We start from the raw sequence: 14141 nt of genomic DNA, 5'->3' as shown, positions 1-14141 counted from the left end.
AGATGCTTACTAGAGAAGGGCAAGGCTGTTGTGTGAGTCTTCAGTGGAACTGGAAGTTATGTTGTGTAAATGCTAAACATACCAAGAAGTGGGCTCATTTCATGCATCTTCTTTGGCCTTTTTCCAAAAGCTTTGGCATCAGATGCCAAACCAGACGAGATTGATTTTCATAACCTTGCTAGCATCTTCTCCTCCTGTTGAGATGCAAAGGGAGGGAAATTGCTTGTAGAATCCCATTAAGTTAAAATATCCATCTGTTGGAGTCATTAGCTACTGGTTGATCTAATTAACCAAACCTCCCTATTGGGCTGAGATGTACCAGTTTCCCAGGTTTGTTTATCTTTTTATGTGGTTTTAAAACCCTGCCTCATCTCTCCTGCAGCTGACATCTCCCTTATGATTAGCTGTTACAAAGCTATTGCAGAGCTTTCAGAGTTGTCTCTCAGCATTGCAGGAGGAGGCCGCAATTCAACAGCAAAACTGGTTTGGAACAGAAAGAGACATCTCTAAAAACAAAGGGAATCTTCCTTGGCCTCCTCCTCACATAAAAATCCTATCATTTCCTCTTGCAAGTCTATAACCACAGCTGTAATCTGATCTCATCAGATTATTGCTTTATTGTTGATCAACGCAAAGCACAGATTGGAGTAACTGACCACCTGCCACAGATCAACATTGCCTGTTGATGGAGCTAGTGAAAAGTGTTTTGTATACAGGGTTTAAAGCACAGTGATCTATTTTCTTAGCCATAAAATGTTCAATGTAACATGGATTCTCCTAATTAATTGAACAAATAATATTAGCTTTTAATAACTTTCCTTGCAGATGCCATGATTGTGGGGCTATCCTCGAAGAGTATGATGAAGAAACACTAGGTCTGGCCATAGTTGTTCTCTCCACATTCATTCACCTCAGCCCAGATTTGGCTGCTCCTTTGTTGTTGGACATCATGCAGTCTGTAGGAAGGTAACCTTTGGACCTCTCTCTTTCTCTCTCTTTTATGAGGGAAGGAAGATTTTTGTGCCCTTGAATTGTGATGAGTTCCCTAGGAGAACTGAAAGGGATGTCCTGATGGCATATCAGATAGCTCAAAAGGTAGACCATGTTTGAAGCAGATGGATCTTGGCTCTAGAGCAGTGGTTCCCAAACTTTAACAACCGGTGAACCCCTTTCACCAAAATGTCAAGTCTCGCAAAACTCCTCCTAAAAATGAATGTTTCCAGGGATTTTCTCCTTTACCTGAGTATAAATTATAAAAGCAGTGATCTTGGAAATATAAAATTTGTTTTTATAACATGCTTATTACACACTATTTATTATTAATTATTATTTATCATTACAGTATTTTTATTACATTATGAAAACGGCAACACTCTTCCAAGATCTCACTTTTGTAGCTTGTATCACTTTGAATAAGCCTGTTATAAGACAAGGCTCCTATGTTTCATCGAGTATCAGATGTGAAACAGCATGAAGGTATTTAAGAAGCCAACTCAGAGTTCCTCCTACACAAGCATTCAGGTCTTGAGCAGTTCAGGCAAACAACGCACGTTACAACAAAGCTTAAACTTGTTCTTCATAATAATTTTAAAAACAATACTAGCTGCCTATTTAATTTTAAAAACAGCAAAAAATATCCACCTCCCTTTCCATTTCTTATAAGGACTCTTGCAGTTTAAATCTCCTCAGTGTGATAGATATGCTTGCTTTGATCTGCTTAGCTCTTGGAAGTCCAGGGGCTCTGGGCTGCTGGCCCTGTGCTGCCCGGGATCCCTAGGGACAGCTCTGTCTGCCATTGGGGAATTTTTCCCCAAGAACCCCCTGTAACATTTCACAAACCCCCAGGGGTTCATGAACCCCAGTTTGGGAACCACTGCTCTAGAGGAAGGGAACAGTGCTCTGTGCACCAATCTAGTATATCAGGCCCTATGTGGTGGTATGGTGGATTTGAGGTGGTATCTCTTTTTTTTTTTTTTTTCTGGTCATTGCTCTATCGCTGAAAAATGGCAGCCTGAAATGAAGGTGAAGTAGAGCATGATAAATTCCACTATTTCCAATCACACGTAATTCAGAGATGAGAACCTCCATGGCATATACTCTGCCGGGATAACAGATGGAAGAAAGTTTATACCCAAAGGCTTTAAAAATGTTAAAATTAAACAACGCCCTGCAGAGCTATACTGAGAAGTATAAGTGATTCAGGACATAGAGAGTTGTCTAAAGGCATGTCTACATTGCATGCCACTGGCAGTGGGATGTAGGGTACATGTAGCTACTGCTGAGTGCAAAGCAGGCTGGGTCCATACTGAGTTTTGTAAGTACACATGGTAGTGAAAGGCTCTGGCAGCAGGAAGCTGCTGGGGTCTTTCCCTGCCACAGGGAATTGCATGTCAGGGATCAGGGCATAGGTGGTCTGGGCAGGTGGTCACAGCTGGGCTGGAGTCCACACAGTCAGTGAGCAGGGGTCAGAGGAATCATTAGAGCTGGGTTCAATAAGCAAGAGTCAGGGTCAAAGTCAGGCCAGGGTCGGAGACTGGAAATCAGAGTTAGTACCTGGCTGGAATTGGGAAGTAGGAATTGGGGTCAGGCTGGCATCAGAGGCTGGAGATCAGGAGAGGTCTGGAATCACAGCAGGCCCAAAGTCTGTGCTGTTGCTCAGATAGCTTTCTGGGGCACCCTCCAGGGCTAAATAGGGTGGTTGGCCAATCAGAGGGCCACAAGATACTGTCACTCTGGCTCCCTTGGGTAGTACTTCTTATGGGCCCAACTCTCCGCAGTGTTCCCTGGCTGGGGCTCTGGCACAGTGGGAATGTCAGCTCTCTCAGGCTCTTCGGACCTGGGTTCTAGTCCCTGCATCCTTATGCTGCCAGAGTTTTTCCCTTATGCTTCCCCCTGCTACTGGGGCCTTCCCTTATCACAGGGAGTTGCCAGAGCCTTTCCATGTGTCAGGGAATGCCTCTGGCAGCTCCCTGTGGTGGTGAAAGGCTGTGCGAGCAGAAAGCTGGTGGAGATGGCTTCTGTGCCAACCGCTCTCTCAACCCCCAGCAAAAGGGGGAAGGAAGGTGTTTGTCAGGGGTATTCCAGGAGTGGTGCCTAAGCAGGATAGGCTGTTGTGGTGGTGAAGCAGAGTTCTCTTATACCTGATTCTCCATTGGCATAAGACCCCTGAGGAACCTTATGTCTGTGGTTTAAATTAAAGCTACTCCCCTACAGCTTTGATTTATGCAGGGGCTTGGTGGTCAAGGATTCTGAAACTGCAGCTGCCTCCCTGCAGCCCTCCCTCTCCACCATGTCTGAACTCCACTTGAAGATAGTGGAGAATCAAGCCCTCCATTTCCATTAACTCTGAGGCTGCAGTTCCCTGCTGTCAGTGTTAATGAACTCCGGAGGAGGTAGAGTTTCCAATCTAGACTGATGCCATCCATCCTACTTGTTACTCATAAATACAGCACTAATAGGGCCAGTGAGAAGCCATGAACAATTAAGCTCCTGAAGATTAGTTATCAAAGTGTGGGGGGGACGTGGTACATTTTCCTCTCTGAAGTGGAAATACTGCATCCTCAGTGAGACATATCTGAGTCCATTAGTGAAGCAGGTGGTAAAGAACCTGGGGCATTCCAGTATGGTGAACGTACTTTGTCATTTCCATTTTTTACTAATCAAGGTGCAGTTACAGGCCTGTGAAGGAATTGCTTTGAATAGATGCAGAACAAGGCATACTCCCCTAGAAGTAGATATGGCAGTGGTTCTTAAACTTTTGTACTGATGACCCCTTTCACATAGCAAGCCTCTGAGTGCGACCCCTCCTTATAAATTAAAAACACTTTTAAATATATTTAACACCATTATAAATGCTGGAGGCAAAGCGGGGTTTGGGGTGGAGGCTGACAGCTCGCAACCCCCCATGTAATAACCTCGCAACCCCCTGAGGGGTCCCGACCCCCAGTTTGAGAACCCCTGAGATATGGGGATGAACACATTCAGGTGGCCTCAGTGTACTTGCTCTTACGTTCCTAGTAAACTTTTTTTCCCCTGAAGTTATTTTTGTACATTGCTCCCTTATATCCAGTCTATTAACACACATGATATTTATGCCCGTGCATCACAAGTGAATTACTTACTCTTTTACTGCTTAGAGAAGATAGTGTTGTCTGATGTTTAGATCAGAGAACTTGGAGTCAGGAGACTCAAGATTTAGGGTAAAATTTTCAAAGCACTAAAGCGACGTAGGGCTAGATTGTCAAAAGTATTTGGGAGCCTAAAGATGCAGATAGGTGCCTAATGGGATTTTCAAAAGCACCTTAGGGGCCTAACTCCTGTTGATTTCAGTCAGCATAAGTTCCTACGCCATCTCTGCAAATTTCTGCTCTCCAAATTGCCCAGGGTGAGTGATTGTTCTTGATGTATGAATACAAGATACTTTCATTATCATTATGGTGATAAGGGAGGGCAAGCAGAATTTGTCTGAGCTGGCAAATATTTATGACAATATTGCAAGACTGACTTTGACTTTGACTTTTACCCTTTACAAAAATGAATTTAAGAGTCCCCTGTGCATCTGATCAAAGGGTCTCTTGTGACCTTTAAAACATGTTCTACAAAACGTCTACTTACTAAATTTTACTTACTGGTAATTTTATTGGCTTGATTAAAAAATATTATGAACAGTACTTTTGTTTGATTTGCTGTTTTCTGCTGTTTACTCCAGGTTGGCGTCAAGTACCTGTTTTTCTAATCAAGCAGAAAGGTACAGTAATCCCTCACTTCCCCCCAAAAAGTGTGCTAGATGTATAAACAAAGGATCAAATCCTGTGGTTTTTTACATGGGTACAAAGATCTCATGTTTTCTAGCGATGGGCCTGGACCAAAAAGCCCAGATCCAAACCTCCTTGAACTTTGGAAAAATTCATACTGGATCAGGGATGAAATCCAGGGCCCCGTAAAGTCAGTGACAAAACTCCCATTGATTTTATGGATCCTGGATTTCACTCCACACCTTTGTAGCTCATTCCCATGGTTCATTATATGTGTGGTTTTCCCATTATGCTGGTGAATAAAATGTATGGCCCTGGAAAGGGTTTTCATCTGTATGCATTTAACTAAGGCTATATCTACACTACCACTGTATCGATGACTGTCGATCGATGCACCAGGGGTCGAAGACCCGCCAAATTGACCGCAGATCGCTCTCCAGTCAACCCCAGTACTCCACCCCGGACGAGAAGAGTAAGGTCAGTCGATGGGAGAGTGTGTCCCGTCGACCCAGCGCTGTGTAGACACTGCAGTAAGTTGACATAAGCTACGTCAACTCAGCTACATTACTCACGTAGCTGGAGTTGAGTAACGTAGGTCAACTTACCGCAGTAGTGTAGACATAGCGTAAGTCAGTCTTCCATAATTGTGGAGAACACCTACTGGTGATGTCCCATCATGCAAATAGACCACTGTCCTTCTACGGGGACATCACATGGGCTGCATTCATTTTTGGAAATTGTAAAAAGGTTGTGCTGCTTAATTCATTAATGATTGGAAAGTGCTTTGAAATCTTTGGCTGGGAGGTGCTAGAGAGGAGTAAATGAATGAGCTTTATGGGAGCTTGCATCCAAATGTGGAAGTTCTCCAGGAAGCTGATTCTGCATCCCTGAAATCAGTGAGAGTTTTGCCATTGACTTCAATGATAGCAGGATTGGGCTTCAAATGCTGAAGACTCAATGGCAAAAACATTCCTGACACTATGTAGAGAATCAGGAAAAATTTAAACTAACTATTGAGGTCAGAATCAAGCCACGGCACTTCAGCACTTGCTTAACTTAAATCATGTAAATAATCCTGCTGAAGTCATGCAAGTTAAGCCTGTGATTACATGGTTTTCTGGATCAGGACCTTTCCTAGAGCACTCAGAAGGACTCAGAAGGCCTGTGTTCTATTCCTAGCTCTGCCACTAGCCTGCTTGGTGATCTTGGCAAGTCACTTTACCTCCTTATGCCTCAGTTTCCCTATCTGTAAAATGAGGATAATGATCCTGGCCTCCTTTGTGGTCTACTAATGAAAAGTGCTTTATAAGAGCCATGAGTTATTATTATCACCATCTTCTTGTATTCATAACTGAATTTGTCTTTATCTGTTACTAGAAATAATAGTATCTTCTTTACCTTCTCCAATTTTCAGCTTTGGGAAATATTTTTCATCTACTATGGAATTTATCCCTCTTTTTCCCTTCATTTCAGCATGATGATCCCTGGTAATGCTGCCGGTGTGGCTAAGCAATTTCTCCGTTGCATTTTCCATCAGCTGGCTCCCAATGGTATATTTCCACAGCTGTTCCAGAGCAATATCAAAGGTAATGTGCAATGCCTGAGTGCATTTCTTCCACCTTCTATCATCTCAAGCATTCCAACACTTATTAAAAAGATGTGGTTCTGATTTCCAGATGGAAGTTTTTTACGGACCCTGGCTACATCTCTTATGGACTTCAGTGAGCTGAGCTCCGTAGCTGCACTGAGCCAACTATTAGAGGTATGTTCACAATAAGGCTGACTGTATTAGGTACTACCAAGTATATCTTTCCGTCCTCCTCTAACATACTAAGAGCTTGATCCTACGCCATTAAAGGCAATGAGAATTTTTGCATTGACTTACATGGAAGCAGAATCAAGCCATAATATCCTCCACCGTTTTCAGTCAGAGTCTTGCTCTCACTTCTCCTGCCAGCTATTGGGTTCTCCCTTCTTGATGCTGCAGGCCATTTCATTCTCCTGCACTGTCTCCATTTCTGTTCATGGTTCTTGTCATAGTTCTGTTGCTGCCTGTAAAACCATTTCTCCTCTGTATCTAATGGCAATTCCCTCTCTGCAATCCTCCTCTGTGGAATCCCTCGAGGTTAAAGTCTAGTCGCTCTGCTTATTCCTTTCTGCTTCTCCTCCCAACTTAGCTTGTCTCTACCTCAAGTCTCACTTCTACACTGATGGTCACCCTAACATATCTTTCAGCACTAACAGGAACCTGGGGATTGCTTCTTTTTCTTCCAGTAGTAGCCCTATAAGCAAAGCTTTTGATGATACTTTAGCAGTGCTTACATCTTTTCAGCTTACCCACTAGAGACTAAAACAATTGCAGTCTGATCAACACTTGCAGAAGTCTGGCATTCCTTCCAATATAGGAAAATGATAGGTATGTACAAGACAATTCATCACACATGGTCTGCTGGGCCAGAGAAGTGCTGGTGGCTGGTTCTTAATGGATGCGTCTTTCAGTTGCCTAAAGCTGCTTCTGAAAATATATGCTGCTCTAATTTTTTCCTTACCACTATCACTGTTGATAGTCTGCCGCATACTTTATCAGCGGTAGATTCTGTAGAGAAGCAATGTACTTTAAATTATTTGTGGGAGAAGATGGAAATTGCACTGTTAGTCTGACCTTGGCTATTGTAAGTGTGTTTTAAAATATTGTTTAGATGGTAATTTTCTGATGTTTAATTTGTTTTCAAATTCTGCATTTTGTTTTCTAGGGTTTAAACAACAAAAAGAACTTGCCAGCAGGGGGCGCAATGCTACGTTGTTTGGAAAACATTGCTACATTTATGGAAGCTTTGCCAATGGATTCTCCTAGTAACCTCTGGACCACTATTAGTAACCAGTTTCAGACTTTCTTTACCAAACTGCCTTGTGTTTTGCCACTTAAGGTATGATGTATGTAATGAAGTTTTTTATTTATAAGGGTAATTTGTAAGTGATCAACCAAAACATCTGACACAAGGGCTGTTCTACTATTGGCTAAGGCATGTGCAAACTGTTTGAAAGTTGTATACAAACAGAGCATAATTTGTAATATTTTGTTGTAAATTACCTAACATTTCCAGTAGATCAGGTTGCACTAAAGTGCCTGATCCGTCCCTCTGTCTATACCCTCCATTTAGTAGCCACCATAACTATGGCTGGGGTGGGAATATTTTTCTCCTTCTCACCTTCCATGTCCTCTCTTTGTCAGATTAGGACAATAAATTAGTGATAATCCACATTCGTGGCAATAAAAAGTTCATTCACTGTTACCTCCTTAAGAAGAATTAAATCCCATAGGAAGAAAGGCTACCTCTAAATAATTCCTTAATATTAATAAATACATAATAGCCAGTCAGGCAGAGAGGCCTTCAGACAGCAGAAGTTGAACACACCCTGCTTGACTGACCAGGTTATAATCCCATCTGAGGAACCTAATCAGGATATAGTTGTAGAGGCCGAGTTCAGCGGCTCTGGGTTCTGAGCTGTGAACACTCATGGGGCCTGCACAGATGCCCTATTTTCCAGTAAACAAAGTTCCAAAGGCCTCATTCAGAGTCCACTGAAGTCAGTGTGACTCTCTCCATTGACTTCCATAGGTTTTGTATCAGCGTTTAAGGGCCAGATTCTGATACATTTACTTATACTGAATAACAAGTTGCTCCATGAGCGGTCCCATTGAAAAACACCACTTGGGCAGTAAGACATCATTCAATATATCTTCCGTTGTTGTAGCCATGTTGGTTCCAAGATATTAGAGAAACACGGTGGGTGAGGTAATATGTTGTATTGGACCAATTTCTGTTGGTGAGAGAGGCAAGCTTTTGAGCTACACAGAGCTGAAGAAGAGCGGAGAGAGACACTGGGGCCCAGACCAGCGACAGAAACATTGGACACGAGGCTCCTGTTAATCTGCCAGGAACATGTTCCCATATGAACCAAATTCTGTTGGACTAGAAAAGTTGGGCATTTTCTGTTCTGCAGAGGGTAACGTCAGCATCCTTGACAGCAATTTGGAGTGAACACGGCAAGCCAAGCCTTACTGAGATTTCCTTCTCTGTAGGCTTTACTGCTGGAGGGGACAATGCAGTCTATGATATTTATATTGGCAGCATCCTGTTAAAGATAATTTAGAAGTGATGGGTTTTTGACTTCACCTATTGCATGTTGACATCTGTCACCATTAAAAACAAGAGGGGTGCAGAGGAAGACACTAACGTTTCTCTTTCCACAGTGTTCTTTAGATTCCAGCTTAAGAATAATGATTTGCCTGTTGAAGATACCTACCACTAGTGCCACCCGGGTAAGTTCCAGAAATACACAACTCTCTCCAACAGAGTTCTCCATCCTTCACTGTATTACAAATTTGTTCCTTCTCCCCTAGCTAGAGAAGTATTATATGTGAGCATGAAAATTTACAGTCTAGTATTCTATAGTGAATGACAGGAGCTTCGGAATCTAGGTTACATGAATGTGTGTGCGCGAATGTATAGCTTCCTAAAGGTTTGATGTTTTTCTAAAACAACTGTAATGATCAACTTCCCCAGAGTCTGATCCTGCAGTCCACTTACTAGTGCAATTCCTGTTGAGGTCAATGGGAGTTTAGTTTTTGTAAGCACTACCAGTAAGCACTGGTATCAAGTAAGCACTGGATTAAAGGTGAAACTCTGTTTTCTATTCCTTCTAATTTGTTTTATAAACATGAAGACATATGTCAGAACAACCTTTTGTCTGAAATGGGGTATACCACAGCAACTTATCCTCTGAGTTAAAAATAAAGGTTCTGTTCCATTAGAGCTTTTCAGAACTTGAATGTCATTTATTTTGCTGAATGATTCAGTTATTGATTTCCCTAAAATCATATTTCATTGCAGAGTCTTCTTGAGCCATTTTCAAAATTATTAAGCTTTGTCATTCAGAATGCTGTCTTCACTCTGGCCTACCTGGTAGAACTGTGTGGCTTATGCTACCGAGCCTTCACTAAGGTAACAATGAGCTGATATTTTCCCTTAGGAACAACTGAAAACAGGGAAGAAAAATTATTAGTTCCTTAAGTGGGGAACGCATAGGTAAAAGCTGAAATCAGTGTCAAGTCTCAGTCATGTCATCAGTTTAAATATAGGTTGACTAATCAGTAGTTTGGTTGATGCAGTGCCTATTGATAATATTGACTTTCATATTTCTGGTACAGGCACAAATAAAGGGAACTTCCTGTAGAGGTTGTGAGTACAGGATCACCAAGATACACCTTTTATGCCTTTGAAAATTCACTCCTGTATAGTTCATGTCTGGGATTTGGGCATGATTTAAAAATATGTGAGAAAATATAAGTCCTGTCAAACATCCCCTAGGATGAGTGTTCAACCACACATCTCTGGCAGTCAAAAAATCAAAACATTTTGCAAATTTCCTATGGCTGGTAGCATGTCTTGACCGTAAAGTTCATAGGGAAGCAATGTGGACTGATAGAGCAGAGGACTGGGAGTCAAGAGACCTGGGGTGCATTCCCAACTCTACCCCTGTTTGCCCTTGTATGAATCACTCAACCTTTCTGTGCTTCAGTTACTACACGTGTAAAAAGGAGATGATAGGTGCCCACCTTTGAAAACTCTTTGAGATACTTGGATGAAAGTCACTCTAGATGTACAAATAATAATATTAAATTATTAGCCAAATGCATTTTTATATCAGTTATTGACAAGAGGATACACAATACACAAACAGCAGAAAACAGACAAAACTTTTAGCAGAGATCCATAAAGTCCATCAACTCAGTTGTTAAAGTAATAAACACAAGCCTTATCCAGCCTTAAAGTAGACTATTTCCCAATGTAGTTATTGTCATAACAATATCAGGGAGAGCATTTCTTTCATAAGTAACTATGTGCTTTACCAATTCAATATTACACAAATACACCAGGGATCACATTACCCTTCATCAGAGTACAGCTACCTGTTGAAAGGGGATGCGGCATCCATAATAAAGGTAACATCAATGCCACTCAACAGTTTAATGACAAGAATATAATTAAATCATTTTATCAGCTGAAGTGACAGGGGAACTTCAGATAGATGGAATTTGTCAGACACCCAGGTAAACTCTTGCAAAAAGTTGCTATCTCTAGCAACAAGTGGACAGTACCTTGGTTTTATGTGTCATGTAAAAGATAGGATTTCTTCCTTCGTAAAATCTATATCTGGGAAATCCTGTCCAGCCATTAGAAATAATTACTCCAAGGGCTGTAAAGGACAGAAGGATGGGTCATGTGGAATAGAGTCAGGAGTGTTGAATTGGTTCCCAGCTCTGCCATAGACTTCTTAGTCAAGTCACTTAAAATCTCCGTGCCTCGCTGTGACGGGGTGCGACTTACCACTGCGGTGCCTCCTGCTGGCTGTCATGGCGATTAGCTCTGCTAGCCAGTGCAGCCTATTCTGGTGGTGTCTCACCGCCATCACGTCTGCTCCAGGACCCATGTCACTCCCAGGACCACAACATCCTCTTCATGACACAGCCCCCGGCTGTGCGACACTCTGTGCTCCCCCCCCTTCTGGGGGAATGTACCGCAGTCCGACGGTCCATCCACTTCCTCAGTGACGTGTGGGGGTGAGAGAGGGACCCGGGCCCATTCACTACTCCAGATCTCGGCCCAGAGACCCTGTAGATGGCAGCCACGGTCTGCATCCCCTCCAACCTCTCAGCCTACTTCCCTGGACCACTTCCCCGCAGCCCCAGCACCATCTGCGCCCTTCTCAGGGCCTCAGCCTGCCAGCAGTCAGCCGGGAGCTGGCTCTCACTCCCCTGGTCCTGCCCAGCACTGCTCTGTCCAAGGTGCTAGCTTTTCTCCTCCTGCAAGGTAGGAGCCTCAAGTTCCAGGGAGCAACTGAACCTGCCCTTCCCAGCAGCTATTCTTATATGGACATCTCCTGTTGGCTGCCTTTCACACAGCCTCCCTACGGCTCCTTTAACCCTTTATAGGCCAGTATGGGACGGACGCCCCATCACACTCGCTTTTCCAATCTTTACAATGGAGACAATAATACTTCCCTATCACACAGAGGTGTTCTGAGGCTGAATTCAGATACTATAATGTATAGATAGCATAAATTCCTACCATTTCTTAAAATGAGAAACTATCTGAAAATATTTGTCTGAAAATAATACTTGGCACTGTCAATATAGCACACCTGAATCATTTTGTGTTTGGGCTGTGATAAAAGAATTTATCTAGAGCTACCAAAGCAAATCTTGGAGTGTATGAAATATCCAGGTCCCCTCACATACACACTATTGGTACATCAACTTCAGTTATTTCAATAAAGTTCTCTTTCTGGTGTGGATCTTGGTTAGCATTTTTCCCTTATGTTTCTCAGTCACATATTCTAAGAATATATTGACTTATTTCATTACAAACAGGAAGCTTGGATTATATCTCTTGGTGAAAATTCCTGCTTGAATTTGTTAATGCAAACTGGTGACCCAGAATGGGATCGTTAGCAAATGTTTCTCTGCAATTTATACCCAGAAAATGCTTCATTTAGTAGAACTTCACACTACATTATCCTTGTTATTGCTGAATCTTTACTATACATTTTCATTAGAATTAGCAAATTTATGACTGCCCTTAGGAGAAACTTACCAGTTCAGCTCTCTGTGTTTCTTATATTGGAAATCCCTGTATCTAAAGGACTAATTTCTCTGACAGAATACCATACAGAACTGCATGCTGGACAGAATACAATTTGTGAATCCTTAAACTACTCAGATTCACTTGTCCATGTCACAACTTAGTTTTGTCTGCTGGAACCAACCATAGCAACAATAGCACACTCAATCTATGTGTATGCTATGGGGTATGCAGTGTTGTTGTAGCTGTGTTGGTCCCAGGATATTAGAGAGAGAAGGTGGGGGGTGAGGTAATATCTTTTATTGGACCAACTTCTTTTGGTGAGATAGACAAGCTTTTGAGCTACACAGAGCTCTTCTTCAGGTCAGAGAAAGGCACTCTGAGCATAAAAGCTTTTATCTCAAATGAACTCACACAGGAAAAATGATAAAAGACAAAAACAACCTATCACCTGTGGTGAACACTTTTCATGAAACGATTGCTCTGTATCTGACCGATCAATCCTCATTCTCAAAGGAAACCTGCATAACACTTAAAAGATGAGCCTGGGAGCTTAAATTCATAACTCGACTAGACACTAAAAATCATGGACTAAACAGAGACACTGGATTTATGGTTTATTACAACAATCTGTAATCCACCAACTCTGCCTTTTTTGTCCAATGACGGCAGCATTGTTAGTGAGCCACTCTACCTTGAATGGTCACTTAGAACACGTGCTAACTACCTATGCTAAACAATCTGTTCCACCTTCTGTTTAGCTGTGTACTTTGTACACAGAGTACTGTGTACTCAGAGTACTTTTCCTAGACCTGAAGAAGAGGTCTTTGTAGCTAAAGAACTTGTCTTTCCCACCAACAGAAGTTGGTCCAATAAAAAATATTACTTCACTTACCTTGTCTCTCTTATGCCGTGAGCTGGTATTTATCCCTTTCCAAGGAGCAATGCGTTCCCCCACAGCACGCATTTTAGACGTCAAAGTTGTAGAAGTGGTCAGCATTTTTTATCCATCATTTTCCTAATCCTCTGTGGGAGAAATATCTCAATTTCTCTTGGCTTTGTTTCCTGGGACTCACATCAATCTCATATTTCTTATGAGTTAATTTTCCTGTCAATGCCTATGGTACTCTTATGTGAATAGCTTTGCCTCTGAGGATTGTAATCTCAATATCTTCAATTTCCCTCTCAGTCTCTTCAAGTCTTAAGTGGATGCTTTGTGGATTTCTTATCTCTTGCAGCCACTGAAGTTTGAACCCCAACTTAGCCTTTTATGAACATTTATAGGACTCATATTAAGTAAATGTGGCATTGAATTGGACATGACATCATCTTGCTATTGAAACTTTAGGAACAAATTATAATGTGCCAGATCCTCAACTGTTGTAATTTGGTGTAACTCCATTGAAGTAACAGAAAAATCAAGTTTGCTTTCCTGGCTTGTTTTGTGGGTTATGGACTATTCTACTCAGGAACTGAATAAATTCTGGGGACTTTTTTTTTTTTTTTTTTTTTTTTTTTTTGGAGTGAGGGTCATTAGAATTAATGATTAGGTAGACCTCAAAAGTTTCCACACCTATGACTCTCCAAGGTCACCCTGTCCACACATACCGCTGGCAGGGTTTATATAAGGCTTGCTATTCAGCCTTTCCTTATATAGGCCCACTGCATTTTGTTGAGGGAGTGAGCTTTGATAGAACAAAGTTGAACAAGGCTGAATTCCAATCTCATTTATACCAGTTTT

At 42.0% G+C, this 14141-nt stretch overlaps 1 protein-coding gene across 3 annotated transcripts in view; it reads left to right on the top strand.

Annotated features, from left to right (window-relative positions):
- UNC79 (unc-79 homolog, NALCN channel complex subunit) overlaps positions 1–14141 on the top strand; it is a 146278-nt gene that overhangs the window by 97318 nt on the left and 34819 nt on the right. For all 3 annotated transcript variants that reach the window (XM_065403675.1, XM_065403674.1, XM_065403677.1), the window contains 7 exons: positions 826–966; positions 4709–4747; positions 6228–6340; positions 6431–6516; positions 7508–7681; positions 9010–9078; positions 9650–9760. In XM_065403675.1, coding sequence (XP_065259747.1) covers positions 826–966; positions 4709–4747; positions 6228–6340; positions 6431–6516; positions 7508–7681; positions 9010–9078; positions 9650–9760 — 733 coding nt within the window. The remainder of the gene's footprint in view (positions 1–825; positions 967–4708; positions 4748–6227; positions 6341–6430; positions 6517–7507; positions 7682–9009; positions 9079–9649; positions 9761–14141) is intronic.

Source organism: Emys orbicularis, chromosome 4 (genome assembly GCF_028017835.1).
Source record: "Emys orbicularis isolate rEmyOrb1 chromosome 4, rEmyOrb1.hap1, whole genome shotgun sequence".
Lineage (NCBI taxonomy): Eukaryota > Metazoa > Chordata > Testudines > Emydidae > Emys > Emys orbicularis.
Note: the sequence above shows the minus strand (reverse complement) of the source record. Positions and strands in the feature narration are given on the sequence as shown.